The 27,568-nt window shown below is 55.0% G+C and overlaps 3 protein-coding genes and 1 long non-coding RNA gene across 6 annotated transcripts; 1 reads left to right on the top strand and 3 right to left on the bottom strand.

The window, feature by feature from the left end:
- Positions 1–471: 471 nt before the first annotated feature.
- WBP2 (WW domain binding protein 2) lies at positions 472–8,796 on the bottom strand. Of its 2 annotated transcripts, none has more exons than XM_086762324.1 (8): positions 8,677–8,796; positions 6,816–6,924; positions 6,135–6,270; positions 4,427–4,519; positions 4,022–4,138; positions 3,694–3,816; positions 2,397–2,473; positions 472–2,078 (listed from the first exon to the last, which is right to left on the bottom strand). In XM_086762324.1, exons 1-8 carry the CDS (start codon positions 8,733–8,735, stop codon positions 2,025–2,027), a joined length of 768 nt encoding a protein of 255 aa, XP_086618450.1. In that variant the 5' UTR covers positions 8,736–8,796; the 3' UTR covers positions 472–2,024. The 2 variants fall into 2 exon arrangements, with proteins under 2 accessions (XP_086618450.1, XP_086618451.1); XM_086762325.1 differs by having other exon boundaries at positions 8,672–8,754.
- A 4,664-nt stretch (positions 8,797–13,460) lies between these two features.
- TRIM47 (tripartite motif containing 47) lies at positions 13,461–21,340 on the bottom strand. The gene is made up of 6 exons (XM_086762437.1): positions 20,602–21,340; positions 18,234–18,329; positions 17,478–17,708; positions 16,741–16,930; positions 15,956–16,030; positions 13,461–14,742 (listed from the first exon to the last, which is right to left on the bottom strand). Exons 1-6 carry the CDS (start codon positions 21,310–21,312, stop codon positions 14,117–14,119), a joined length of 1,929 nt encoding a protein of 642 aa, XP_086618563.1. The 5' UTR covers positions 21,313–21,340; the 3' UTR covers positions 13,461–14,116.
- LOC147598525 (uncharacterized) lies at positions 20,582–22,312 on the top strand. The gene is made up of 2 exons (XR_015260566.1): positions 20,582–20,683; positions 22,074–22,312. It is a non-coding gene; the product is annotated as an uncharacterized LOC147598525 (long non-coding RNA).
- Positions 22,313–22,937: 625 nt separating this feature from the next.
- On the bottom strand, positions 22,938–27,359 carry TRIM65 (tripartite motif containing 65). 2 transcript variants are annotated; one of them, XM_010115292.2, is made up of 6 exons: positions 26,758–27,359; positions 26,193–26,288; positions 25,885–26,118; positions 25,248–25,419; positions 24,893–24,973; positions 22,938–23,625 (listed from the first exon to the last, which is right to left on the bottom strand). In XM_010115292.2, exons 1-6 carry the CDS (start codon positions 27,202–27,204, stop codon positions 23,093–23,095), a joined length of 1,563 nt encoding a protein of 520 aa, XP_010113594.2. In that variant the 5' UTR covers positions 27,205–27,359; the 3' UTR covers positions 22,938–23,092. The 2 variants fall into 2 exon arrangements, with proteins under 2 accessions (XP_010113594.2, XP_086618376.1); XM_086762250.1 differs by having other exon boundaries at positions 25,885–26,115.
- Positions 27,360–27,568: the final 209 nt, after the last annotated feature.

The following is a 27,568-nucleotide window of genomic DNA, read 5'->3' as shown; positions in this document are numbered from 1 at the left end:
GTCCATCCATCGAACCCATGCCTCTCTAGTTTAGAGAGAAGGATGGCATGTGGGACAGTGTCAAAAGCTTTGCACAAGTCCAGGGAGCAATCCAATTATGGATTGCTTCTAACTGGAGACAGATTTTAGAAGCAACAATGTCCCTTGACTACTTCTTCTAGCAAAGTTTACAACTTTTACAAGGACAGTCGATCTGGAAAAAACATCTGGGTAACACATCTGGGCAAAGTGTTAAGCAGCCGCCTCACCGGCTCAAAACAGGAATTGGGAAATGGCTGTTTGTTAGAAGATTCCAACATCTTACGTTCACGTTGCTACGTCAGTCAAGAGAAATTGAGCTACTATTGTCACCAACAAAGAGCCAAAAATCCAAGTGACTGTGCTGCTGTTTCATTCTACCTCTCCCCATCCAAATTTACTAAGTCATCATTTAGTTTGCCCACTCATGCACAAACGTACAAACACCAAAAGTTTTGAGCTGATTTCTCTTTACTTCACAGTCTTGGCAAAACAAATCTGCATTCAAAAGTTATTTCACATTAATATATTAATCAAACATTTTCAAAATAAATATTTTTTTTTAAATAACAATTTCTTTACATCACTGCAGTAGCAATTCTAGAAAAGTCAGTGCACAGACAGTAGCAATTTAATTAATCAGGCAGACTCAAACAAAAAGAAAACAAGAGGTGTGCCTCTTTTCTCTCCGAGCAGGCTGCATGCAGCAGGTCTCAGCAGCTCCCTAGCACACCATCCTCCTCCACACAGGCTGGGAAGGATCTTCTCTCTCACAGATGCTTGCCAGAAGCCAGCGAAGTCTGGTTTGTACAACGCAAAGTTTTACAGCCCAGTTACTGACCAGTCCTGCAGAGGTTCTGTGTACTATGGTGACGGCTAATGAGATCAATCAATCAACGCTGCAGGAAGAAAACACTCAGTCCAAGGAGCCCACCTTCAAGTTACCAGGAAGAAAACTCACAGCGGATCCAGGAACATTAATCAACGTTCAAATGAGCGCTCGGCTATACCTAACAGCTTATTCCAACCTTCTGCATATTCTCTCAAGTGCTTCCAGGGCAGAAGCAAAGCAACTATTTTCTCCCCATTAGCCATCAACTCACCAGTTAAATCATAGCAGTAAGATGCCTCACTGGCCAAGAAGTGTAACTTGTGTTACAGCAGAGAAGGAAAAAAAAAAAAGTGCATTACAGACTTTAACGAGACTGTTCAGGACTTAGTGATCCCAAGCCCACATATCTAACTGGAAAAAAAGGTACCACAAAGTTAGTGTTCCACGTGAGCGGTAACTAGCTAGATGCTACTAACCAACCCTGCAAAGAGGAGTAGGGCTTGTAAGAACGGAAGCTGTCGGCATCACCATACACAGTGCACAGCAGGGAAATCTGGAGGGCTACCAGATTACTTGCTATGATTGTCAGGAATGACTTAGCTAAGAAAAAACAAACAAACAAACAAGAAAGTTTAATAGATATCTGAAAAACATAAGAGATGTCTATTTCCTCTGAGATCCCAACGGTTCCCTTTGAAGCCCTTTCTCAGTAGCAGAGGGAAAAGCTGGAGGTGACCTGTGAGTCCAGAGACGCTCCTGGCTGCACACTACGGTAAACTGCAGACATCCCCCGCAGCCCCAGGAGCCTTGTTCCCATGTTATGAGCAATTAATTATCAGTTTGGAGCAGGTACTTACACTAAAGAAGTATACTTTAAGTATCAAAAGAAACAGACGTAAGGGAAAATCACAGATGAAGAGAATCTGCGGTTGTAGTGGTGCCGTGCACAGGGAGAAGGGAATACTGCGCTAGGACAGCAAACCCTCGCAGCTCCAGAGGTAACCCAGGCTGCGGACAGCCCTCCCTCTGCCCCACACATATCTACCACCAGAGTCCATGAAAGCTGCGCGCCTCAGGGGAAGGCTCTACTCCTCCATGCTACGGACCATGCCCCAAGATTCTGCCAAAATGCGAAGTGAGAAAGCAATGAGTTGTGGAGAAGTTCTGTGTTAGCTTATTGGTTTTTCTTGTCCTCCGGTGGGAAGTATGGAGGAGGGGGTGGCTGGTCCTGAAATAAAGATGATAAATGAATATCAATTCATGGCTAAGGAAAGGAGGAAAAAAACAAAACGAAACAAAAAAAACCCAGCAACGCCAAAAAAAAACCCAAAATAAATCCAGACAAACTTCACTGTGTCACCAAGAAAAAGAACTGCCAACACAGTACAGTACTTTTAAATCTTTTCTATTTGCACATGATCCTGACTCTCTTACGAACAGGAAGTCTTTGTTGAAACTCCATTCAGCAGGCACCGGTTTCCTTGACAGAAATGCAGACAACACACCCGTGCTCACACTGCAAAGGCAGAGCGATTCAGGAACGTACCGCGGGCATATAGACGTTGTGTGGGCTGACGGGGCTGTAGTAAGCACTGGCAGCGGCTTCGGCAGCCTTTGCTTCAGCTGTCACAGAAAGAGAAGTTACGGAGTTGGTGACACACAGAGAGCTTTTACAATCAAATAAAAACTTCACATATTCCTGGCCATCAAGTGTTACTAATAGAGCACTATTCGACCCACGCTTCAGTTGTAAGATAGTGACAACAAAGACGACAATTGAGCATTATCTCTTCCCGTTGCCACAGGATTGTCAAGTCTGAAGTCAAACAGACCAAGATTTAATTTGGGAATGTCACCTGGGACGTGCCTGTCAGCCAACAAATAAATGCTAACAGCTGTTTTGCCCAAATACAGACGACACCCCTTAAAAAGGCAGTCTACAAACCATCCTTCTTGGGAGTAAAAATACAAGACAAAACAAAAATCAGCGCCAGTTTATAGCAGCTCAGGGGATTCAGACTTCAAAGATGGTAATTGATGAAGATAATCCAGATCCTCTATTTCTGCAGAAGACAAAACTCTTGTACAACCAATTGGATCAGTGTCACCTTCTAAATAATAGTTCAAAGATGATTGGTTGTTTATTCATACCAAATAGAGTCATTAAAGATACTTGTCTGGGTAGAATTTATCTGTGAGAGATCTACGGTCGTGTCCAACCACAAAAGCTCATTTCTGGGATTCTGTTTGTTTGGGTTTTTTCAGTCGTGTCATGTCGTCCGTCCCCCCCATCCCATGCAAACTTTTTAAGACAATGTTCAAAATAATATTGATAAATCCCAAATGAGTAAGAACACGACTGACTTTTCCCAGCTCCTTTCCATTATCTATTCCTCTGTTCTATATTGTTTAAGCAAGAATAACCAGATTAGAGTGAAATGGGGGAAGGAGGAGCAAACACCAGCAAAGCCAAATTTGCTAACTAAAATGGACTAGAAACACATTTCACCAACATTTCACCATCAAATTCTTTTTATTCATCTGACAGAGCAAGGTTACCACGACAGGAGAATCACACACTGTTTTTTTCTGCCACAAGAAGAATACATCCAGCATCAAAATATCCTCTAACTGGAGAGAACCAGGCTGGCCTCCAGACTCAGCTGGATATACAAGGCTGGAGATTAGGGGAGCTCGCTAAGCCCTCTCCTAACCAATTTGAGCTCCTAAGTGGAGCGCCTACATTGACTCTAAGTTCCACAAGAGATAACAGAGAAGAAACAACGTCTGTTCCATGTGTAACAAAACGGTTGTGAGCTAATTCACCTGAACATGCTTCTTACCTGCGGGAGTGGCAGGCAGGTCTGGACCGCTGACAGGGGGTTCCATGGGCCCTGGGTAGGGCGGGGGCGGAAGCTGCATGTACCCCATGTCTCCATCCACCGCAGGAGGGCCAGGGTAAAACTCTGACAGGAAAGGAAATAACCCAGGAAAAGCGGGAGTTAGGCCCAAGACAAGCCATAGGCAAATATAATAAAGCTCAGAAACAAAAACTGCAAAAGGCATCAGATCCAATCTAAAAGACTACATAAAATTTGTGTTTCTTGCCCTTTTTAGCTATTTGTACTGTTGCTAACTAGAACAATCCTCATCCTCAATTCCCAGACTCACCAGGAGGAGGTGGTGGGTAGGGATAGCCCCCACTAGCTGCAGCTGGCGCGAAAGCATAGGCTCCGTTTGGCATGTAGGAATAGCCATAAGCTCCATTGGGTATTTCACCTCTGGACACTGGAAAAGTAAGGATAAGTTGACCTCATCAAAACATCAAGCCTGCACGAAATGGAGGCCAAGAACTCCAACAAACTTAAACAGTCCTTATCTGAAAAACAAACAGGCTCCATCCCAACAAATCTGTTGCTCGCTGGATGTGAACAGTATTTTTTAAAGCCAGCAAGTTCCAAATACAGCCTGGAACTCACATGGATTGGAATCCAACCCGACGCAACCTCAAACTGCCCTCGCTGCGAGATGAAGGCAAGGCCTCCTGAAACCACAGATGCTGCCATGCTCCCATACCTTGCGATGCCACCTGCAGCATGCGCTGCCCAAACTCGATAGCACCCCCAGCTGAAAAGGTCATCTTGAACGTAGCGGATCCCTCCCAGCCACCTGCAGGGAGGAAACACAGAATTTGGAAGGAAGGAGAAGCCGTTTTGATGCTATCTGGCTTCCATGCTTTATCTAGAGATGCCCTGTATACAATTCTCTAAAGAGCTTATCCCAAATAGACAAGAAAAAACAAATGTAGATAATGTGGCAGAATTATTATTTATTATTTAATAATAAATATCTACTATCAGAAAAATTCACATTGGGCGGTATTTTCAGGTCAAGAGACACCAGAAGAAGAATCCATGAGGGAGACATTCAAAAGCTTACTAAAGTAGTGCCTGTTTCCACACCAGCTGTCGATAGCCCAGGCTATCAGGAGCGCTGGATTTGCTCTAGCTTTGTATAAGATTAGTGCAGAAGACAGGGATTTAATTAATCCTGTTTGCTAAAAAGCCTTTGCAAGCATACCTAACTGTCAGCTCTAAATTAGTTTGGGAGTCTGAGTGCCCAATGAAGCAAAGAGCTTAATGAAAAACATGGTCCACATAAATCCATTAGAGTCCAGAGAAGATACTTCAGTCAGGACAATAACAACAATAACAATAAAAAAAATAATTAGCGACATCTCATATTACAGACTAAAAAAGAAAAGCATGCACAGCGCAGAGTCCCAACAATGCATCGAAGCAGAAGCTGTTTCACTGGTGAAACAGGGACATGTAGATTAAAGAGCCTTTTGAGCTAAACCAGATTCTCATGGCTGTTAAAGCAACGTCCCCATTAAAAGAGATGGCCTCTGGGGAAAATTCTCAAAGGTTTAGCTAAAGCCGTTTGTCTTTCACACAGTTTATAGAGTTTGTCACTACTGCTTAGGCTTCCTCTCACGCTGGATGGTCCCACCGTGCTCCACACAGAAGCTACAATGCTGATTTCAGGATTACAGACTGAAGTCTCCTAAGCTCTGCACTGTGATTCCAGTGCCGCAACTAACAAGACTAAATCGAGCTGGGGATAAGAGAGTTTACTGAACTACGTGCCTTTGGTAAAAAGGGGAAGCATAAAACAGAGGTTAAAAAAAATTATTCTTGAAAAAGTCTACCACAATCTTCTCACTGAACATAATACGAAACTGTCCCGATTTCAAGACAGTCCGCTCTCTTCCCAGCATCGTTTTTACTGCTGAGACACACTACAGCAATAGCATGTCTCTCCTCAAACCACACAAGAAACTGATGATGTAGAACAGCACTCTGGAGATCTGCACTTGAAAACCCAAACAGATCCAGAAAGGACCAGGGGTCTTCAGCACAGGAGGACCTGGATGCAGAATTAACAGGTAACCCCAACCGACCAAAGCAAAACAACCCAGTAAAACTCTTGCTGACTCTGCTCTGATGTTTACTCAGTGAGATCACCTGGCTGATTGAACTCAGTATTCTGCACAGAGGGCAGGAATGAGACCTGCTGCAGAACACATCTGTTCATTGTCACTGTACAGGGAGCAGATAAGGGGAATATTTTTAGCTGCCAGTTTCAAAGACACACACACATTTCAGCAGTACTGTAAAAAGCCACTTGGTCAGCACCCCGCTTCGGGGACACTGGATACTTACTTCGCTACGAATTGCGTAGTTGAACTAAGACACAGAACAAATATCCGTACTGTACATACCTCCTGCCTCTGCTTTCACTGTACCCTTGATATAATTTGCTCCAAAGACAGGCTGCTTAATCTCGCAATCTTTCAACAAATAAAAGGGCATCACGAAAGACTGCATAGCATCCTTCCCCTTCGATACAAAGATGACCTAAAAAGAAAATAACATTACAAAGAATATCTAAACCAAACAGGGAACACAGCCCCAGTTCACTATCTGAAGAGATTTTTCGATGGACAAACTCCCTCCCACATCTGAAGCTCCTCATCAGTTCTGCAAAGCTACACAGAACAGCTGCAAGGGTAAACTGAAGCCCCCAGGCAATAAGGCCTTCCAGGAAGGCTGCCCTCGCTCCGATAATACTCCTCCCAGCTTCCAGAGAACTCGCTGCTCCACACAGCTATGATTTACTAGCTGTGCTCTTGCACTCAGCATCTCCAGACCACTGCTAATTTCCAGTCTCGAAGATGCCTGATGGACTAAGCAGCTGTCTGTATAGGAACTAATTAGATTTATTATCTTTTGACAAATAGACAGGATATGCAACGAATTCATAATGCTCCCTGGAGGGAGAGGATGAGCCATCCTTCAAGGGGTAGTAGATTATCCCGACTTTCAGGCATCAAGGACATTTAAATACAGAATCGCAAAGAGCCCTTATCTCCTTACACAAGATAAAGCCTTTTACTACTTACTCGGTAGGGAGTCAAGAAAACACTCCCTTTCTTGGTCCCTTTGAAGGCATCTGGCATAGGTTCGATATCACTGAAGGTAATTTCTACATGATCATAGGTCATCAAAACGCTGCAAACAAGACGAGAGGAGAGGCACGGTGTCACAGTGTCACAGCTCAAGGCAGAAGTGCAATACACCAAAACTGCCTTTAACCTCAGGTCAGTGCTCAGCAGACAAAATCGGTCTGGTTTACTTTTTTTTTTTTTTTTTTTTTTAAAGTTGTTGGCAGTAGCAACTGAAGTAGCACTGGCTGCTTGTTCTCAACCTTGTGTTCCCTCCTCAGCGTGCTGGCACAGCTACTGCTGTCTGTGTAGCCAGGCAGTGAGTCTAGTCGACTGAACTGATCAAGATCTCAAGATATATATATATATATTTTTAAGTTGTGCTGCATGTCTTCTGGATCAGTTCCCTAATTTGGTTCACCACAAGTAACACAATAGAGGAAGGACTGCTGAAGCAGGAACTGCTCAGGCTGCCTTACACAACACAGCTGTTGAAGGTCTACGCAGAGCTTAAGGGTCTCTGTCACAACAATGTGACCAAGAGGAACTCCCCTCTCTTGTCACTCGACTTCATTAACCCGTTTTGTCTGTACTGACTCCTTAATTCTCAATTAGAAACTGACCTGATTAAAACCAGTGAAATATCCTCACACGGATGCAGCGGGTAACTTGTATTAACATAACAGCATCCACATTAGGAACTCTAATCCCTAAAGCTGGAGAAACCTCCACCACCCTTATCTTTGGCTGCTTACGTGTTACCATGCTCAGTCACTCGCCTTCCCTCCTGCCAGCAAGTACCTGCCACTCCAGCAAAAGCTCCAGAGGGCACAGGAATCAACCGCCACAAGCAGCCTGGGCTGCCACGTGAGAGGTAACCCCTGACCCAAGGCAGCCTGACAACTGGGAACACAAACACGTTAAGCTGCCACAGTTGTTTGTTTCAGTGAATGCAAATTTAAGCCCCAGAGTTGATCTTATTAAATCTTTCCAAGAAGGGTCACATCCCAAATGGAAGTCAGGCGCAGAATTCCTATACCAATGTTTAACCCGCCTCATGGAAAGAAACCCCGAAGAATGAACTACTCCTTTGTCCCAGAAGCAGGTGGCTGCCATGTCAGACCCGGAGCACGCTGGCAGACACAGAGGGTGAGCCCACTGCCGCGCAGACAGAGGCAGCTCTGTGGAGGCTGTTTCCATGGTTATATCTCAGCACCTTTTTCCAACACTGCTGCTGCTTCTCTAACACATGGAGGGGGGGTGCACACAAGGAACCCAGCGAACCAAACCGGGCAGGCGACCCGTCGCTTCCCAAGCGGGCTGCACACTGCAGGTGCAGCAACCCAGCTCTCCAGCAGCACCGGCTTGCGAGAGATGGATGAGGCTTGGGTCCAGGACAGATTCACCTGGCTGAGGGCTGAGCTCTGCCACTCGGGGGAGACGCTGGGGACAGCAGTAAGAGGCGGCAGCAGGCAGGGGGGCAGGCAGGCTGCGGAGGGGAGCGGTTTGGGGGTGGGAGGGGGCAGGCCTGCGGCTGAGGCCCAGAGGCCCAGCAGAGCTCCCCCCGAGGAGACCCAGAGACAGGGGATACCTACAGCCCCTACCCCCGCGGGGACAAGAAGGGAGGTCGAGCCCAGCCACGCCGGCACCGAGAAGGTTAATCCACCGCCCTCCCACCCCCGCCCCAAGCCCCTGGGCGCCGCGGAGCCACATCGCCCTCCCCTCACAACCGCTCCCCTGCGGGCAAAACAAGCGGGGGGTGGCAGCTCCCCGCTATCCCCCGGCGACAGCGGCCGGGAGGAGGGGGATGGCACCTCACTTCTCGCTGTTGTTAACGATGACGCCGCCGCCCTCCGAGTGGTTCCTGTTCAGCGCCATGGCCGCCGCCGCCGCCTCCTCCTCCTGCCTGCGCCGACGCCGCTCTGCGCCTGCGCGGGAGAGGCGCGGTTGGCGGCACGGCGGGAACTAGGCGGTGCATGCTGGGAGTTGTGGTCCCCAGGGACTGTGCGGATTGGGTGCCGATCCCAGCCCCGCTCTGCCCCCAAACCAGGTCCCCAGCCCTCACTCGCCACCCCCAAAGCTGTTGGGAGCTGCTATCCCCCCCGGCCTGGCTATCCCTGAGGACACCCACAGCCCCCCCGAGCCCCACCCTGATTTATAACCGATATTAATTTACAGAGCTCAAACCAGCTTCGTAAATAAGTTTTAATAAGCTTCCTCAGTTTTCTAATACATGCGAATAGGGGTAATCCAAAGAGCCGGGCTCATTTTTGGGCATGCTTTCTAGCAAACCTCCGATTACGCGTCCCACGGACCATATATAATAAAATTATTTAAGCGATTTACAGCCCGCCTGAACTTGGCAGCAGTTTTTCCGGCTTTTATGCTCACAAGCACACTGCGCCATAGCAGCGTTTCGCGGGTGGGAGTTTGCAGAGTACACCAACAGCGGTCAAATGTTTTGTTTTAAAACGCTGTATTTTGCTGCGGTTTACACCTTATTTTTTATCCTGAAGACATTTCCTGGCCGTCTCACTAGTGGGTAAAACATTTTCCCTAGGAGCCTGTCCAGTTTTGCGAGCAAGAAGGGGCTATTTGCAGACCACATGCAACCGCAAGTGATTTTAACACAGGATCTCCCAGGGAAAAGCCCAGAATTAAGTGAAATGGAGACAAAACAGGACTTCCAGGAGGTGGGTAGGACAGAATTCAGCCGTTTGGCAGAGCAGAATAAAAATAATCCCAAGTACGTGATGGTGCCACACATAAATATGAGGCTTAGCCCCGCACACAGTGAAGATGCTCAGTTTCCAACAATTTTTTTTTCTTTCAGGTTTGATTTCTGAGCCCGGTACTGGCTGCTCTCCATGCTGGAATCAATCATATCCTAAAATCAGCCCTTTATATTGGAAAGTGTTAAACTGGAAGGAGTTTAACAGTGTTTAAAGAGCATTAAACTAAAGCAGTTGCCCTATAAACAAGGCAGGACCCTGTCTGTCTGTCTGTCAGGAATCTGGGAACAGGAAAATACCTGCAGCGTTTGCACAGCTACATTCAGGGTGTAATCTCCTGCCTCCCGGTGTGCAATCAGGAGGAACTCTTGAAAAATCCACGATTGCATAATTTCATTAAAAATAGAAGCCCTGCCAAACTAATCATCTGAAGGGCTCCTCATATCAATAACTGACAACTGTGTATCAATATTATACAAATATATGTTAAGAACCTCTATTACCCTAAATTATGTATTTTTTTTCACCTAAATTACATCTTCTTATATGGCTTTGAGCTTTCCCATGCAGGGTTTTCCGCCCAGCCCTGTCTGAGTGCCTGAGAACCAGATGGGGTGCAAGGGGAGAAAGCAGAAAAACTACATAATGGAAACCAGATTTAAATAAATCAGTGACATAATCTGTACAGTTCTTGGCAAGAAAAGAGCAAGCTTGTGCTTTTCATATCCGTTTTTTCAATAAGCTGTAAGTCTCCCTTTTAAGAAACGATTACAACAATCAGTCCTGATTCCTCTCCTATTACAGTCAGTAGCAGACGGCTTCCACCAAAGTGCCCGGCTGCGGCAGTGCCACCTCGCACGAACTAAAACTCGCCCAATAATGTTTTTCTCCCAGCTCCAGCTGACATTTGGTGTTAAGAAACACAGCTTTCATTTAAAAAAAGGTGCTGGTGTGAGTCCTAGCGTGCGTGGGAAGCTCTCGCTCTCCTCGTCACATGGAAAACCTTGGAAATTTATACTCTAAAAGCTGAAAAAAATAAGGAAAAAGTGCCTAATCTGTTAATCTTTGTTATTTCTAAGCTGAGGACCAAGCTAGAAGGGAGAGCTGAGACAATTCATTGTTTTGAATTGCCCAGGACTGACAATATTGTTATTGGATTTCAGGTTTCTTCCGCTCCTTTTGCAGTCAAGCAATAAAAATGTGTATTTGGCACAATTCCCTTAGACACCCTTGCAAAATAAAAATTGTGTTATTTTATGCCAGATGTACAGGACACAGAAAAATAAACAGGAGATAATGGGACAACGCTAACGGTTTGGTATTTAAAGAAAAGACAACCCAGAGCAATGTCTGTGTAATATTTAATGGCAATAGTCTCTAACATCATTATATTATTCTGGTACAGTTTTTTTTCACAGACTGTGAAGAAATACTCTAAGTAACTATACTTTAGAAATCCTAATTAAAAAGAGGAACACTCTGTGGCAGCAGAAATAACTCAAGGGAACACGGAAAGGCTGTTTAAATCGCCAAGCGCTGTCTGTCCATCTAAACTCACCACACACTGCTGCTGGTCTGCAGCAAAATCAGCAATTCAGAGCTGGCACAGTGCACTCCTCCTACCCACTCCAGTTTACACCCCAAATTATTGGCAAGACAGAGCAAACTCTGGTCCAGCGCCCCGGGTTGGGGCAGTTGCTACTGCCTCAAACGGGTCAGAATTTGCTTTATGCCCTAAACCATGAGGATTTATAACGCTTCCAACCAGGATGAGAGCAAGCAGCAGGAAGGAGAGGGTTTGGTGCCGCTTCCCAACTGCCTCGCATCTCCAGGAGCCTTCAAAAGCCTCCGAAAAACTGCATATCGGCACCCCAGCTCTCGGGGCAGAGGTGGATTAAGCAAAAGCAGCGGCACAGCCAGAAGCAAAGCCCCAACACCAGGTGCGTCCTCCTGAGCTGCTCCCGTGTGGTCACAGGATGGAAAGGGAAAGACGTAGGATCCCGCCAAACCATCCCAAACCCTGAAGGAGTTCAGAGACTTGCGTCGGTGCGTTGGGCAATGCGGAGAAGGGAGGGACGCATGGCTAAAGCACGGGTTTCCCCACGGAGCAATCCATCCGCCTATGGCAGAACGAAACGGGGCAAAGGCCCAGATCTGCTGTATTTACTCTGGCAAAACTCCTCGCTGCTAATAGTGGGAGTTTTGCCTGAATAAATGAGATTTAAGGCCCTGACAGAGCAGAGGTGGGAGGCCGCATGTGAGATCTCTCTTCCTGCAGGCATGCAGCAGAGATCAGTGTTACCTTCCTCTTCCTCTCAGGACGTGACCACACACGGGCTGTTGCACGTCTCTACTTTCTTATCTGGTAAGGCATTTCTGACACCAAGTCCTCTCCGGTGTTAGCAAAACAGCAGCAACGCCTGCGCTGTGTCTCCGCTGACATCTCGTGCAAAGGCTGAGCTTTGCAGAAGAGCGACCGGCGCAAGCCAAACAAAGCGATTTTGAGGTAGGAGCGGAGGACACAGGGAGTGAACTCCCATCTGGACAGAAGTCTGGGCAGCATTCCTGCTGGCCCGGAAAGGCCAAGATTTCATCCGAAGATCTCATTCCGGAAGGCCTACTTCCCCTTTTCCCACCGCCTGCAGCATTTCAGGAGTCACGGAATGCAGAGGAGGAGGAAAAGGAGGCACTCGCAGACACGTCCCAGCTGTCCCTCTCTCCAGACCCACTCACGCCCCCTGCCCTGGGGAGGGGGCGGCTGCTTTCGGACCCTTCAGCCCCTCCGAGAGAGCCCACAGCCACAGCCCCTGCCCGCCTCAGCAGGAACTGGCAGCGCTGGCAAACGGGTTACACTGGAGGAGCTCTTTAAGCCTCAGCGTTTGTGTAAACGTGGCTTTAACTTTAAACCTCTCGGCTTCGTGGCTGCCTTTTTATTCACACTCACTTTTTTCCCTTGGCTCCCGTTGAATGGTTTCCAGCTTGTCCCTTGGGGAATATAGATATATTTCATAGATTCAGCTAAATGGGCCATTTTCCATCCCTGTTGACTGTTGATGCGTCATCAGTGATTCACTCACACCATATTTTCTCTGTCGGTATATGTTACACAGTGTTATGATTCTGTAAAGCAAGCTTTGGGAGGTAGGTAGCAAACCAATCCCAGAAAAAATAAACTTGTGGAAAGGCACGGTGTGCTGAGACAGGGGCTGCACTGTGCCACTCTACAGACGGTATTTCTGTATTTTTCTTCCAGAAAAGCTCCCTTAGGACACGTGAACTGGCATTTTTGGCTCTCAGCCTCAAGTTTCCACCTTTCCCGGAGAGGACACTTGCTTGAGAGTAGTTTTTGTTAATTGTTACTTATTGCCAGAGTCTAAAGGGTCATTTAATAACTGACTGATGCCGCACCTTTCCTTGATGCACCCAGAGCTGTCTCTAAAAAATGCCGTTTGCCCCAGGACGTATTCACAGCACCTCTTTGTCACTTTTAACTCGAAGGCATACACTTACACCTCAAGTGTGCCCAGGGTGCTTTAAGAGTTGGGAATTCCCCTAAAAGAGCAGGGTCCTAAAAAGCATGGTGGGGAGGCGAAATTTGACTGTAAAGCTTCCGTAAGCGGTTCCCCAAGAACGTGTTAACTAAAAGCACATCCTCAAAACTGTTCCGTGCTGCTTGCTTTGCCATCTCAAGGCAGGAACCTGCTGCTTTTCGGCAGGAGGTTTCTGCCCTCTCCTAGCTGGAATATTTGGCTGCGGTGGGGAACAGCCCCACGGCCACAGGGCTGCACGACCATGACTTTTTCCACATAAACCTGACCAGCATTCAAAACACCCACCGGCCGCAGTCCCTGCACCCAGCCGGGCTCCACTGCAGCCGACGCACCCCGGAGCGCCCTGCTCATCCCACCAAGGCACGGTGGCGATACGGGCACTGGGGAAGCGACCACATCTGCTCTGGGGCTTTGCTTGGTCCACACTGGGCTTGCTGCTTCAAAGGCACTTCATAAGGAGCAGGCGGAAGCTGTTGATGAGCCAGCACTTAAAAAACCAGCGGCAGTGACACAGAGACCAAGATAAGGCACAAAGTGGAGCAGCTGTGCAAGTCGCCAGGGCAGAGCGAGCAGATATTAAGGAGAGGGACCAGGCAGTCCGGCAGCTGGCCAAGATACAGCTTCAAATCTACACGGCATTTCTCCTGAGCAATGTGCTTTACCAAGAAAGGCTGTCTCACAGTCCCTGATGTCCAGAAAGGGAAACCAAGGGGCAGGGAGCAGCACAGAGACTCGCCCAAGTTCACTCAGCAGCCCAGCAGCAGAGTTGGCACTTGGATTCAGCTCCCTCCTGGCTCCCAGCCCGCGGCTCTGCCTGCCAGACGGCTTCATCCACCCCTGGGTCACCAACAGCACGGAAGGAGGAGGGAGGGCTGCCACAGAGAAATACAACGCTACCAAAGAGAAGCCGTGATGGCGGCAATATGCTGCAGGAGAGACTCTTCTGGGTCTTCCTGTGCTCCCACTCTCCAGGCAGTTACCTACGCTTTAGCACCGAAACGCAATCTTTCTTCAGCGGCCCAATCTGCAGGTGGGCATCAACGCTCTCCAGGAAGAAGGCTGGCTTCAGCTTGCACAAGAAAAGGGAGGCAAATTGGTGGTTGATCTTGTTCTGGAACGGGTCAAACTGACCCTTGGCAAAATTGGAGACCTTGAGCTGCTGCAGGCAGGTCATCTTGGAGTCCTTGACTCCATAGAAGGTCAGGGCCTTCTCCGAATACTCCAGGAAGACCCCAATCGTGTGGAAAAACGGCTGCTGGACGACGGACTCAAAGCCACCAAACCAAGCCACATAGTTCTGTCCGTTCCACTGCAGGCAGCAGGACTTCTCGTTGCGCCCCAGGCGCCCGCGGTTGTAGGACTCCTGGGGGTCGAAGTCCTCAGCGATGACGCCGATGCTGACCCAGCCGTCGATGAGCTCCACCTCCCAGTAGTAGTTGCCGCGGTTCATGAGGTTGACACCCAGAACCTGCTCGCAGTTGATGAACCGGGTCGGGCTCTCCGGGTAGGGGATGGGGCACAGCACCCGCTTGGCCCCTTTGGTGCCAAACAGCTGGATGAACTTGTCAGCCGTGTCACTGTCCAAGTCAATGATGAAAGCAACTGTGTGGGACAAGGAGGAGGTGTGAGGATGAGGAGGGAAACAGGAGGAAATCCCCCCCAGCCCTCCCGTTCTGACCCACTGCTCCAGCCTTCAGTGATGAGCACAATCCTTTCTGACTTCTATCATCACCTGTCCCCTTGCTTTTAAATCCCACGGCCGGTTTCAGCCAATGAGGATAAGAGGCTGAAAGAGGCGACATTCCCGTGAGCAAGATGAATACAGGGCAGAGGAGAGGGCAGAGGGGCTGCCTGATGAGCTCAGCCACGATATCAGACACTGGAGATGGTAGGGAGAGTGGCAGTAGGAACATCCCACGTCAAAGCGGGTTTCAGGGAATGACAAACAAAACCAGCAGGGAGGGACCCCAAGAACACGGGAGAACAGCCAGGCACGTCACGGCTACAAACCAACTGCTCCTTGCCCCTGGCTCTCACTGCCCTACGGCTCCCGTGGGAGCAGAGGCAGCCCCAGCGTGCAGGGCCACGTTGAATCGCCACTGGATCCCGAACAGAGGGGCTGTCCAGCGGGAACACCCCAGGACACGTATTGCTGCCGACTGCATCACAGGTCTGAACCCACAGCGTGCCCAAACCCCACAGCAGCGGCACGGCACGCCCTGCGTCAGCCCAGGCTTTGCTGCCTGGCTCCCAGCGAGGGGCACCCATGCCACCGCGGCAGATCTTGTCCCCTACGGACATCTCAGCAGGTGACCCCGCATCCCCGGTAAGGCTGTGTGGGGGACGCACGGGGTGCTGGAGCCCAAGCCCTGCACCCTTCCGCCTCAGCCCCTTCTGCCCCACTGTCTCTGCTCAGCACCGAATTATCGCTCTGCTGCCGCTGCAGCTGAGCCTCCCCAGACCGCTGCTCTGCGGCAAACGAGGCAGATGACTCTGATCTAATTTAACGCAGGATCCAGTTCGTCAAGGGCTGGAAGGCAGCAGAAATTACACACCTCTCCCCAGCAGCTGGTCTGTCAGAACCACAGACAAAGCGAAAAAATATCACCTACGCAGATTATGACTGTTGTCAGGAAAGCAAAGAGGCTTCCTCGTTAGCTGAGCAATATTTCCCCTGGTGACGGCAGCGCTCCTGCCAGCCGCCTGCTCGGGACCAGCACCGGCCCGGCATGCGGGAAGGGGCTGGCCAGCCAGGAGATAGGAAAGGGGAGCCGGACCTTAGCAACAACTGTCAAAGCAAAAGGCCCTCGCTTACATTTCAGGAAGTAATCACGGCTCTCCAGGCAGGCGGGACTGTTCGACTTGTCTGGAAATCGAGACTCGGCCAACGCTGCAGAGACAGGGACAGAAGGGTTTGCCATCAGCCAAGAAAGCGACGCCACAAACAAGGGTGTTACTGGGGCAACGCCCCACCGCCCCAGCACCCTGACAGTACCCAGCTGCTGTGGCCCCCGAGCCCCAGCCGGCATCCCCAGCTCCCCCTGCACATCCCTGCCGCCTCGGACGTGGGAAAGGACAGGCGTCACCTCTGCCATCCCAGGGAGACGGGCAGGGGGGACAAGGAACTGGCTGCAACTCCCACAGGCATCCAAAAAAACGAGAGAGAGGAGAGAGCTCAGGCTAAATGAGAGAGTGCGGGAGAAAGCTGCCGCCGTGGCTTTCTAACCCCGGCAGGTTTGGGACAGCACAGCCTACGCCGTGAAGAGGATCATCTATCCTGGGAAGAAAGAGTGCTCTTTCACGGGAGGCCACTTTGGCCACTTGCCCCCTCCCACAGGGCCCTGCCCAACTCCCAGGCTGTTTGTTGCCTCTCCAGTCTCCGGCCTCTGTGGAAAAATTCACGAAACCTCAAGGACGAGGCGTAAGCCCAGACAGGGATTGTGCAACGTGGAGCGCAACCGTGCCGGGCAGCTTCCAGGGCTGGTGGGAGAGGGGCCAGTGCCTGCAGCAGCCACCGAGCCTGCCGGCATCTCCCACCTACGTGGGAGGATGGAGGGCGGCGGGGTGGCCTCTGGGCAGAGGGGCTGGGTGAGTGCAAACCTTCGTCCTGGAAACTCAGCCCATCAATTCCTTTCCCCTGCAAGCGGTCCCACTGGTTTTTGCAGGCAGCGGACAGCACGTCCTTCACAGCGCTCACAGCTTGGGTGCATTTGGTGAAGTTCAGCTCGTTCTGGAAGCTCGGAGCCGGGGAGAGGTTTTCTTCCATGGCTGCTTTTAAGGCTTGAAATTCCTGAGCCAAAAAGACAGAGTTTCAGGAGGTTTCAAACAAGCCGAAGTTGTCTCTTGTTCCGCAACCCCACCCTGCCCCAGAAGGATTTGGGAACTGGCAGCTTGCAGGACTTGGCCCAGGGACAGCCTTGCATAAGGGAGGAGAGTGCGCGTTCCTGGCGCCTTCCCCTTGCTCCCTGTCAGACCTGGACCCAGCCCACGCCCACCTCACAGGGAGCGGCATCTCCTCCAAAAAAAGATCTCCCGCTGGGCCGCCAGCAAGGGGGGGATGCTGGACAAGGGCAGTGGGGCACCCTGACCTCTCGCTCTCTGCCCCCACACCAAGGTGCCCAGCCTGGGGCAACACAACAGCTTCTCCCGAGTCACGGCCAGGATGGAGGTGGGGGCGATGGAGGAGAAAGTCTTGGCCACTCGGTCCCCCAGGGAGGGGAGAGGACTGCAGCCCTCAGGTCCTTGGGCTCCTGGCACCCAGCTCCATGCGAAATGGGACAAAACCCCAAAAGTCAATGTTCTCAGCTCCTTCTCCTTGCCCCACAACCCCCAGGCACCTGGAGGAAGTAGATGGTGTCGGTGCTGGGGACGTTCTCCAGGTTCTGCTTGCACTGGGCCAGTTTGGCTCGCCTCTCCTCCTTCCAGCGGAGATCGGCCTCGGCCTCCCCCAGCATGGAGCGCTCCCCATCCTCGATGAACCCAGCCACCTCCTTCTGGAAAGTCGCCAGGATGGTGGAGGCTTCTGCAAACAACTTCTCGACTCTTTCCCTCTCCTTCACAGCGGCACCCTGAGCGCAGGGAGAGAGGGGTTGGGGTTACCTCCCGCAGGCAAGGTCCCCTGCCCAGCACCCAGTTCTCAACTCTGTGGGGTCCCCGCCGACACCCCGCAACCCCCTTCACCCAAGAGTTCAGAGCACTTTACAACCCAGGACTTGGTTGGGCGCAGCTGCTTATTGCTCCACCGCGTCTCGTGTCCCCAGGCGGTGAAGCGACGTCTTTGCACAAGGGCCAAAGGGGACCAAAGCCCCCTCAGCCTGGGGAGGGAAGGTGCCAGAGCCAGCGGATGCCCCGGCACAGTCCTTGCCCCATCCCCCTTTCCAGGTTGCAATGGAAAGCAACCAGAGATGCCACCAGAGTTGGCAGAGATGAAGAACAAAGACCCTCAGGGATCCTGGCCAGGGTCACCAGTGTTTTACAGAGCGCTTGCTTCCCTGTGAGCACCACCTCTGCACCCCACGCACCCCAAACACTCGTAGCCCCTTCGCCTCCGGCCCAGCAGAGCCACGCTAACAGAGCGAAGCCATCACAGTCACCTTGATGAGCTCCACCATCTTCTTGGCCTGCGCAATGGTGACTGCCAGCGCCTGCAGCTCGTTCTCCGCATCGCTGAGGAATTTGGCTCGTTGGGCCTGCAGGCGTGAAGGACAAACACTGAGCTCTGTCCCCTCCGATCTTGGCAGCAGGGAGGCGCGGGGGGCCCTGCCTCTCCCTAAACTCAACCCGCAGCCCCCTCTCCAACCATGACCTTGCTATCAGGCTTCAGGTGAAGGGTGCAAGGGGATTGCAAGTTGTTTTCCCTCCCTGCAAACATCCCTTCTCACTCGGTGGCAAAACTGAAGGAGCAGCCGCACCACAAAGGGCCGTGCCCTGTTGGATACCTGGAGTACCAGGGGCACTTAGTGAACAATCCAGACCGAATGGAATTGTTATGTTTGTGAGCAGCAGGCCTCAAGGACATCACTGAAGCCGCTTGTGAGAAAGTAATGAAGCCGCCTGTAAGAAAGTACTGAAGCCACCTGTGAGAAAATAATGAGGCCGCCTGTGAGAAAGTAATGAAGCTTCCTGTGAGAAAGTAAACGAAGCAACCTTGAGAAGAAGGAAAACAGCTGGCATACGTGACTGGGGGCTGAACGTGAAGCAGGGTGCAGGTGGAGAGAGCCGTGCGCGTGAACATAGAGACTTAACGAATCATATTTTAGCTAGGAGCGCGTGCATGATATAGTTAACCAATTAGTAGAGAGCTTGCGCATGATACGGAATTAGAAGGGCTAATTAACCGGGATGTATCAACAATAAATTGGCATTTGCTTGATCATATTGGTCGTCAGCAGTGCCCAGCTCCATGCTCTCTGCTCTGGTCCCAGGGCAAACCAAACAAAACAGAATTTGAAAGCAAAACCATGGAGCAGTGATCGCAGCAAGCGTGGCTAAGCTGCGTGCTCTTAGTGTGCATCCCAAGGCTGGGAAAAATCTGCCTGGGATGGGTGTGGAAACCGAAAGCCAGAGCACTCAGAGATGCAGCGCTGAGTCTGTCGGACATTTCTTGTCAGGAGCAAAGCAAACCGGCTCAGGAGCGCAGGGTGCTGCGTGGCTGCAGAGGAAGCCCCGTCCCAACGTGGCGTTTCCTGACGCGCTATTGTTAGCGCCAACCATTGCCCGTCACGAGGACGGGTCCCTCGGGAGCCAGGAGGGCACTGCGGTCCCCAGCCGGGGCAGCCCCCTACTCCCAGTGCTCAGCCCCCTGCCTCAGCTCCCCACCCATCCTTCCGCCCCGCAGTGCGAAGGCGGGGGCAGAGAGCGGAGGCCATGCAGGAGATGTTAAGCAGTGCCTGTCGAGGACCGACGGCTCCTCGGGGCTGGAATCACACGCACGTTCTATTTTAAGGCACCTGATGACTAACAACGCCGGCAAAGGGTTTTCCTGCGGTCCCGAGAGCCCACGGGGGAGCAGGAGCTGGCTTGGGGCTGCTGCTGTGCTCCCTGCCAGCAGGTCCACAGCCCCCAGGCTCTCCCCCAGAATAAGCAAAGCCACAGGAGGTCCCCAAAAGCCTCACGTCAACGTGGGGACGCCACCACGCAGGCCTTGCGGGCTCCCATCTCCCTGCAGCCCTGCAGAGGCCCCACGCACTCGAGGCAGCAGTGCCCAGGAAGGCAGCAGCACCGCGCCAGGCTCGGCGCCCCGGCTCCCGAGGAGGCTCATGAGTGTCAATTTGGGAGGTGACTCAGCCACATCTGGGAATGGGAGCGACGGAAAAAATCCCCGCTGCCAGAACTCCAGGACACAAAGGGCTGGCGGAGCGGGAGCGGCAGCCGGGCAGGCTGCCAGCGCGCGGAGAAAAACCGCCTTGACAAAGCTGTGGGAATGAGCAGACGACGGGTGCCCCGTGACCGCGGGGGCAGCTGGTGCGGGGTGTCCCAGGCCCCCCAGCCCTACAGCTACGGGGACTGCGCGTTCGGCCCCGTGCTGGGACCAAACCCCACAGGCCCCCGGAGAGCGGGGCTGCCGCTCGTGCCTGTCCGGGGGCTGCCTGTCACGTCCCCACTCCACAGGGTGACCCGATGGCCCAGCACCCCGTCCCCCCCAGGGCAGGGTGGTGTCCCCGGTGGGGACAGTGCTGCAGCACCCACCGTGCAGAAGGCATCCCGCCCGTGCCGCACCTGTGCACCCCGTGGAATTAGGTCCCCCGTGGGGATGTGGGTGCCGCATGAACTCCTCCCGCGGTGCTGTACCTTGCCCCACCCGGGATGTCCCACCAGCACTGCACCCCGTATGGCCAGGGTTAGGTCCCGCGTGGGGACACGGGTGCAGCACACGCCCCGCCCAGCCCTCCCCACCCACCCCAGCAGGCTATCCCCGCGTGGGGACCTCCCCGCACCCCCCCCACCCCGTACCCCACGCACCTCCTTGTGCTCCCGCTCCTTCTCGAGGGGCACCACGTCGTGGGCTCGGTGCTCGTGGGCGCGGCAGCGGGCGCAGACGCAGGTTTGCTCGGCGCGGCAGAAGCCGTCGAGGGGCTGGAGGTGGCGGGGGCAGAGCCCCTCCTCCAGCCGCCGCAGCGGGGCGACCAGGCGGTGGGCGCGGAAGGCGGGGGCGCGGCGGTGGGGCTCCAGGTGAGCCCCGCAGAAAGAAGCCAAGCAGACCAGGCACGACCGCGTCGCCGCCACGCGTGACCCCGCCGGGCAGACGTCGCACAACACCCCCGCTCCTTCTTCCCCCGCCGCCGCATCCTCCTCCTCCTCCTCCTCGGCTCCCGGCGCCATCGGGGACGCGGGGGACGGGGGGGACGGGGGGCTCGCGGCCGCCAGCAGCGGCAGCACCTCGCAGAGGGCGCGGTTCTTGCGGAGCCGCAGGGCCGCGGGGACGGGCTCCTGGCAGAGCGGGCAGCGGGCAGCCCCGCCCGCCCCGCTGCCGTCGGGGGGGCCCGGCCGCTGGCGCAGCGCCCGCAGGCAGCCCTGGCAGAAGTTGTGCCCGCACGGCACCGTCACCGGGTCCTTCAGGAGGTCGAGGCAGATGGGGCAAGCGAAGGGGCCTTCGGGCAACCCCGGCACGGCCAGCGCCAAGCGCAAAGCGGCCGCGGAGAGCGACGGGGCACTGCCGGGCGCCGTCTCCATCCCCGAGCGCCACGATCAACCGGTGCCGGCCCCGGCGGGAGGCGGGCGGCCGCCGCGCCCCGCCCGCCCGCTCCGCCTCCCCGCGCTCCCCCCTCCCCGCGGTCGCTGGGGGTCTGCTGCCTCCGGAATCCCGGACCTGGTCCCCGGGCACCCGCCCCCCCGGGGGGGTCCCACCTAGGGGCATCCGGCCCCTCTTCCCCGCATCTGCCGCCTCCTGGGAGATCCGCCCCGGAGGGATGCTGCCGCCCTGCTGAGGATGTCCTGCCCCCACCCAGGGTCCGCTGCCGCCTAAAGGATTGGCCCCACCGGCATCCGGACCCTCTCCGGGGGGCTTTTGCCCCCAAAGGCAGCTGCTGCACATTCCCCTCCCTCCCCCCCCAATCTCCTGTCCAGGGAAGCTGTTTCCCACCCAGTCTAAGCCCCCTCCCAGGGGTCTGCTGCCCCTCATGAGCACCCCCTGCCCTACCTCGGGATCTGCTGCCCCAGAACCCACTGCTCCCCCAGAAGCTGCTCCCCGACCCTGGGGCCAAGTGGAGGGTCCCAAGCCCCCCGGCCCAGGACATGGGCGCGGGTGCTTTCCTGCCCCCCCTTGCACTCGTGGCCCCACGTCAGCCATGGCCACGGCCAGAAAGGGCCGCAGGAGCCAGGCGGGAACGGGGCTGGGAAGATGTGAAGTGAAGGAGGAAGCACAGCAAGAGAAATCACGTCTGTCCCCAACGCAGGGGATTGATCCTTTTAAACTTATTTTTTTTCCCCCAAAGGAAACACGCTGATGTGATTCATTCCGCACACATCCACCTGCACCTTCGAACCCAGCGCCCAGTTTCACCCCACTGGTCCTCACCAGCATCCTTACGCTGGGAGATACCAGACCTGCGGTCTCGCCCTTGGAAAAGCTTCAGTCAAAGCTTCACGTTTTCTTCTGCTCCAGATCAACGTAGGAAAGCAGGTTTCCTTATCGCAGCGCTACTGCAAATAAACACACTTCCCATTTCTGGCACTGGCTGGTCGCTGCCTGGGGCTGCTCCCCACTGCCGGCCCCAGGAGGGCGCGGAGGGGCAGGATGGGGCCCTGCGGGGACGGGTGCAGGAGCAGGGGCACCCAGCTCACCCCCCCAGCACTGCTTTGTCCCGCAGCTCCCACCAGCACCGAGGTCAAACCAGGAGGGAAACAGAGCTTTACTGGGGAAAAGCAGCTTCCTACTGCGGCAGCGGCAGCACGGCACTCCCAAAAGGTGCTCTGCCACATCCGAGAGCGGCAAGAGGGGACCGGGAGGAGCTGGGGGAGCAGGACCTGCCTGCACGTGGGGCTGGGGGAGCGGGACCTCCCTCTGCATTGCTCCAAGGCACCCCGGGGCTGCAGCACCCCTCGCCGGGGTCTCCCTCACCCCAACCCCCCCCCCCCCAGGCTTGGGAGGTTTGGCCAGAACAAGAGAAAGAAGAAAATCTAATCCTTGCACCCTCCCCAGCCCCCACCCTTGCCCCGTCTGTGGGGCAGGCATCTGCCCGCCCCCCCCCACACAGCGCTTGGGGGGCTTTGTCCCCACCCTGCATCCTTCCCCCGCCCCAACTTCTGCCACCAGCGTGATATTTGCATATGCAAATGAGAGTGGGTTAATTCGCACGTCTGTCCTCATCAGCTCTTGTTAAAACACTGCACCCCACTCCCATCTCGGCATCGGGGTCCCACTCACACTGCGCCAGCCCTGGCCGCAGCTGGGCTATGGCAGCAAGCCCGGGGCTTGCTGGCCCGGCTAACGGAGCAGCAGGGCACCTGCGGCTCACTCCCTGCGGCACAGCGTCACGTCTCGCCCTTCGCACAGCCAGAAGATGGGATAGAGGGGCTCGGTGAAGACACTGTGGAAGGAGTGGATGAGCTGTGTCCTCCCCCCAAGGCCGTAGAAGGAGAGGAGCCCCTGGCTGTAATCCAGGCTGACCCCCAGGTTCTTATAGAGCTGCTCCTGGATTTTCTCCGCCTGGCCCTTGTGCCAGGCCAGGTAACAATCCTCCCGCACCTGCAGCCCCCACGAGCCCCCGTCCAACCCAATGTTGAACTTGTGGCCCTGCTGCCTCTCCCGGGGGAGGCTGCGGTAGGTCACCCCCAGGATGACGGAGTGGCTGGAGATCTTCACCTCCCAGTAGTGGCGACCGTGGCCGTAGCCCTGTGTGCACAGCACCTGCCAGGGCTCGAAGCAGAGTCCCTGCTCCTGATGCCCGCGGACGATGCCGGGGCCATGCTTGGCTTTCCGGTTGCCTTTCAGCAGCTCCAGGTACTTGTTGGCCGTCTCGGGATCGAAGGTCAGGTTGCGGTGGTCTGGGGAGAGGAAAGGCACAGCTGGGGCTGAGATGCTTCACCAGACCTGTAGCCCTTGGCGTGAGTCCCCATGGTGGCAATATGGTTTGAGTTGTCTAGGCCTGGCTCCCGAAATAGAAGGGAACAAGCTATAGCACGTTTGGAGGAGAAAATGCGATACCTGCCCGCCCGCCTGCCGCCAGGAACGGAAACGGCCCAGAAAGAGCGGGCGAGGCAGCGAGACACGAGGGCTTGTGCAGCCCCGCAGGCAGTGGTGGCTCTGTGCACATTTTGGAAGAGATGTGCTTGATCGTAGGAGCAAAAAATCTCGGTGGGGGTGGAGAGAGGGGGAGAAAACAAGGTGTGACGTGAGCAAATACGGTATTGTGGGGAGTTACTCAACTCCTCCTGCCACGGGCTGTGGCTGGCACCAGCACTTCACCTTCCTCCTGCAGCAGCGCAGCCCGGCCAGCTCTGCTGGGCTCGTGGCTGCTGCCCATAAATTACATTTTTTTCTTGTTAATCACCCCGAGAACATTTTGTGGGGCCTGACAAAAGGAATCCTTACAGGTCTCGTAGGCATTGACTGCCTCCCTGACAAGAGTGACATGACCAATACAGCCTAAACATCATCCAACCCTCTTCCCAACACGGAGGAGATGGGAAAAGGAGCACTGAGGAAATCCCTAAGGAATTGCAGTGGGATGGGCCCAGGGAGAGAAGGGGGCACAAAGGACTGTGGCTGGGAGCGCTGGGGCCGTATCCCTGAACAGCAGGCAGGGCTCTGGGCCGGTGCTGTGCCGTGCGGGGCGGCTGGGGCCCAACAACGTCCCGGTGGGCACTCACTGCCAGCTGCTGGCGCTGCCCGCCCGCCTGCGGAAAAGCGCTGTGCCTAAATATGGGTCGCCGGGAGCAGGCACGTCGCTCCTTCCCCGGGCGAGGTGCCCGGGACGGGTGAGAAGGAGAGGATGGAGATGGGGCAAGATGCAGGGCAGAGACTGACTCAACGCCAGGCCCTGCAGCCCCAGTTTCCATGGGAAAGTGTTCCCTGGCGCTGCTATCCCCCTAATGAGCCCTTCCCCAGCCCTGCAGTGTCCCCCAGCCCATCCATCCCAGCCCTGCCACACCCTTCTCCACATTTAGGGAGAGGGATTGGGCAAGTCAGGGAAGGAGGCCCTGTCACCGCAGCCACGCCACCCTCCTCCCAGGGGAGAGCCTGGCTTGGTGAAATCTCCCGGCGGGGGACCCCAGAGGGGTGCTGTGCCCCAGACCCCCACATGCTCCTCACCCTTCAGAAGCTCAGCTCGGAGCTGGCATGCAGGGAGAGGGGCCACCACCTTCACCACTGGCCCCTTGGGCTGCACCGGGCCTGTGGAGGATGGGAACAGGTATTTTGAGTGATGCCACCCAAAAACTTGTCCCTTCCCAGCTTTGATGGGAGGAGGAGGAAATCCATCCATGCGCCTGGGAGTGGGCGTGTGCCACCACGGCTCGGCATTGCCGGCAAGGAGGAACCACAGGGAAGCCACCCAGCTCGTACCACGGTGCCCGGCAGCTGTGTCCCCAGCACAGTGACACTGGCCGGGCTGTGGTTCGGGGTAACCTGGGGTCCTTTGAGGCAGCCCTGCGAGCAGAAGGGTTACCTTGGCCAACGGGGTCAAGGGCTTTGTGGGCCACAGAGCTGGGCAGATCCTCCAGCAGGAGCCTGGAGATGTTGGTCAGGATCTCAGCGACGGGCTTGATCACGTCTGCTGCGTCAAACTCCACGGGGAGCAGCTCCCCCGGGCTCTCCGGAGATGGGAGCAGGGGGAACTCCTGCAGACAGACACCCATTCACCAGCCCGGGGAGGACTGGTAGCTCCGAAACCCACATCTGCCCGGTGGGTGACGGGGGCATCCCCAAAACGTCCGCCGTTAGCTGCAGCTAGCACACGGGGTTGGGGGACAGTTGCAGAGGGAGCGTGAGGCTGCGGGGAGCAGAGGGGCTGTGGCACAGGACTTCACTTTTTGCTGGTGGTGGGAGCGCCTTGCTGAACAGTTCAGGCGTGGCAGATGCTCCCCACGGCCCGGCACGTGACACGGTCTGCTTTGATCCAGCATCATCCCACCAACTTTTCAGTGACCCCCGTGAAAACAGCTCTTCCCCACAGCCCCACCTCATCCCTGCGCCGGGCTGAGGATGCAGCCTCCCTGGGGAAGAGGCCAACCACGCCTCTGCTCCCACTGAAAGGGCGCAGGGCCAGCGGGGCGCGGGGGGGGGACGCGGCGCAGGGACAGTACCTGGAGGAAGGTCCTGTGGTCGGGGCAGGTCAGTAGGTGCTGAGCCCTCTCCCCGTGCTGGCCCAGGACGTCCAGGTGGTGCTTCAGGAGGCTCCAGTCCTCCCCTACGCGTCCCAGTGCTGCCGCCTGCTCTTTCTCAATCCTGGCCATCGTCTGCCACTGGAAGTCCTCCAGGCCTTTCCTCAGGAGGGCGAATTTGCTCAGAATCACTGATTTGAGCTCCTCGGAGGACTTCTAGGTGGGGAAGAGCCATGAGAACCAGCACGCTCCCACCCCTGCGCCCAGCATGGAGGCGTTTGCAGCGTTACCTTGATGCTACGTGTTCGCTCCTCCAGCTCCTGCATCACCCGCTCAATCCTCTCGGATTCCTCCCGGGCTTTTTCCAGGGACTCTTTCAAAAGGGCCTGCGAAGGGAGGCACCAGCGCCCTGCAGTGCAGCAGCCCCTCCGAGGGCTCCAGAACAGGGCTCTCGGGGAAGAAGGAGGCTTGCAAAGGGGAGGGGTTGTGTCCAGGGTCACTAAGAAGGGAAACTCTGGGCTGTCTTTCACCCTTTTTAGCCGTTTCCTCTGGATCAGGGTCACAAACGCACACGGCACCGTTGATCCAGTACTGCTGGATCCACCCAGCTCTCTGCTGCTCCTGACAGCCCCTGGTTTCTCGGGGAGCAGCCGGGTGCTGGTTCTATCTCCCTGGCCAGAGCCCATGGCAGGCCCCTGTTCAGCTGAGGCCAGGCACAGCTCGGCACATGGAGGCACGTCACAGCCCCACAGCAGGGCGTGGGACAGCAGAGGTGGGTGTCGTGCCGTGCCCGAGCTGCTGCGGCTCCCCCTGCTCCTTCCCTGCCACCCCAGTGCTGCCACCCATCATCCCCACCTGCTTTTTAGAGCGTTCCTCTTCGAAGAGCACCCGCCGGTGCTGCTGGCACTGCCGGACGGTGCAGACACAGCAGATACACCGCCGCTCATCCTCGCAGTACAGCTCCAGCAGGCGCCCGTGCTGCGGGCACAGCTCGCCACGGGCCCCCTCGCACCGCTCTCTGCCCGGGACCCGCGCCTCGCCGTCCCGCGTCAGCTCCACCACGCTGCACAGGGTGACGTTCTTCTCCAGCTCTGGGCGCTGCCCGAAGGCCCTGCGGCACTCGGGGCACGTGTAGCTGTTCTCAGCCCCAGCGGGCACCTGCTCTTGCTTGCGCCAGTGGTTGCTGATGCAGCTCTTGCAGAAGTTGTGTCCGCAGGGCAAGGTCACGGGCACCCTGAACAGCTCCAGGCAGATGGAGCACACCAGCTTCTCCTCCAGCTTCTGTGAGACAGGCGACGCCATCCTGCCCACGCCGGGGACCGAGATGACGGGGGAAAGAAGCTGGGGAAATAGAAACTCAGCTGTGCAGAGGAGGAAGAGATGGTGACGCTGAACCCAGAGGCGGGTCAGGGCTCTGAGCCAGGCGTGCTCTTAAAGAGACACCCAGCGGGTGCCCCCGCGGCCCCCGGCCACGCCAGCTCTGCCACCCGACAGGAAGGGTCGGAGCTGCTCCCCCTGGGGACGCGGAGGGCCCAGAGAGGACGAAACGCTGCAGTGACAGCACAGGGAGATACACGCAAGCAGCGTGTGTCCAGGGACACGGGTTTGCACAGGCACGCACGCAACGTACAATCTGATTTCACGCCTTCCTGCCCTTTGAACGAGT

Source organism: Chlamydotis macqueenii, chromosome 18 (assembly GCF_036417535.1).
Source record: "Chlamydotis macqueenii isolate bChlMac1 chromosome 18, bChlMac1.mat, whole genome shotgun sequence".
In the NCBI taxonomy this organism is placed as follows: domain Eukaryota; kingdom Metazoa; phylum Chordata; class Aves; order Otidiformes; family Otididae; genus Chlamydotis; species Chlamydotis macqueenii.
Note: the sequence above shows the minus strand (reverse complement) of the source record. Positions and strands in the feature narration are given on the sequence as shown.

Excerpts from the sequence above, each read along its gene's own strand:
- WBP2 (XM_086762324.1), bottom strand. The coding sequence starts at position 8,735 with ATGGCGCTGAACAGGAACCACTCGGAGGGCGGCGGCGTCATCGTTAAC. Across the intron at positions 4,139-4,426 it reads GCTGCAGGTGGCATCGCAAG|TGTCCAGAGGTGAAATACCC; the intron begins GTATGGGAGCAT and ends TTACTTTTCCAG. Across the intron at positions 2,079-2,396 it reads ACAACGTCTATATGCCCGCG|GACCAGCCACCCCCTCCTCC; the intron begins GTACGTTCCTGA and ends TCTTTATTTCAG.
- TRIM47 (XM_086762437.1), bottom strand. The coding sequence starts at position 21,312 with ATGGAGACGGCGCCCGGCAGTGCCCCGTCGCTCTCCGCGGCCGCTTTG. Across the intron at positions 17,709-18,233 it reads AGATGGTGGAGCTCATCAAG|GGTGCCGCTGTGAAGGAGAG; the intron begins GTGACTGTGATG and ends CCCTGCGCTCAG. Across the intron at positions 16,931-17,477 it reads ACACCATCTACTTCCTCCAG|GAATTTCAAGCCTTAAAAGC; the intron begins GTGCCTGGGGGT and ends TTTTTGGCTCAG.
- TRIM65 (XM_010115292.2), bottom strand. The coding sequence starts at position 27,204 with ATGGCGTCGCCTGTCTCACAGAAGCTGGAGGAGAAGCTGGTGTGCTCC. Across the intron at positions 26,119-26,192 it reads AGCGAACACGTAGCATCAAG|AAGTCCTCCGAGGAGCTCAA; the intron begins GTAACGCTGCAA and ends TTCCCCACCTAG. Across the intron at positions 24,974-25,247 it reads CCTTGACCCCGTTGGCCAAG|GCCCGGTGCAGCCCAAGGGG; the intron begins GTAACCCTTCTG and ends CATCCTCCACAG.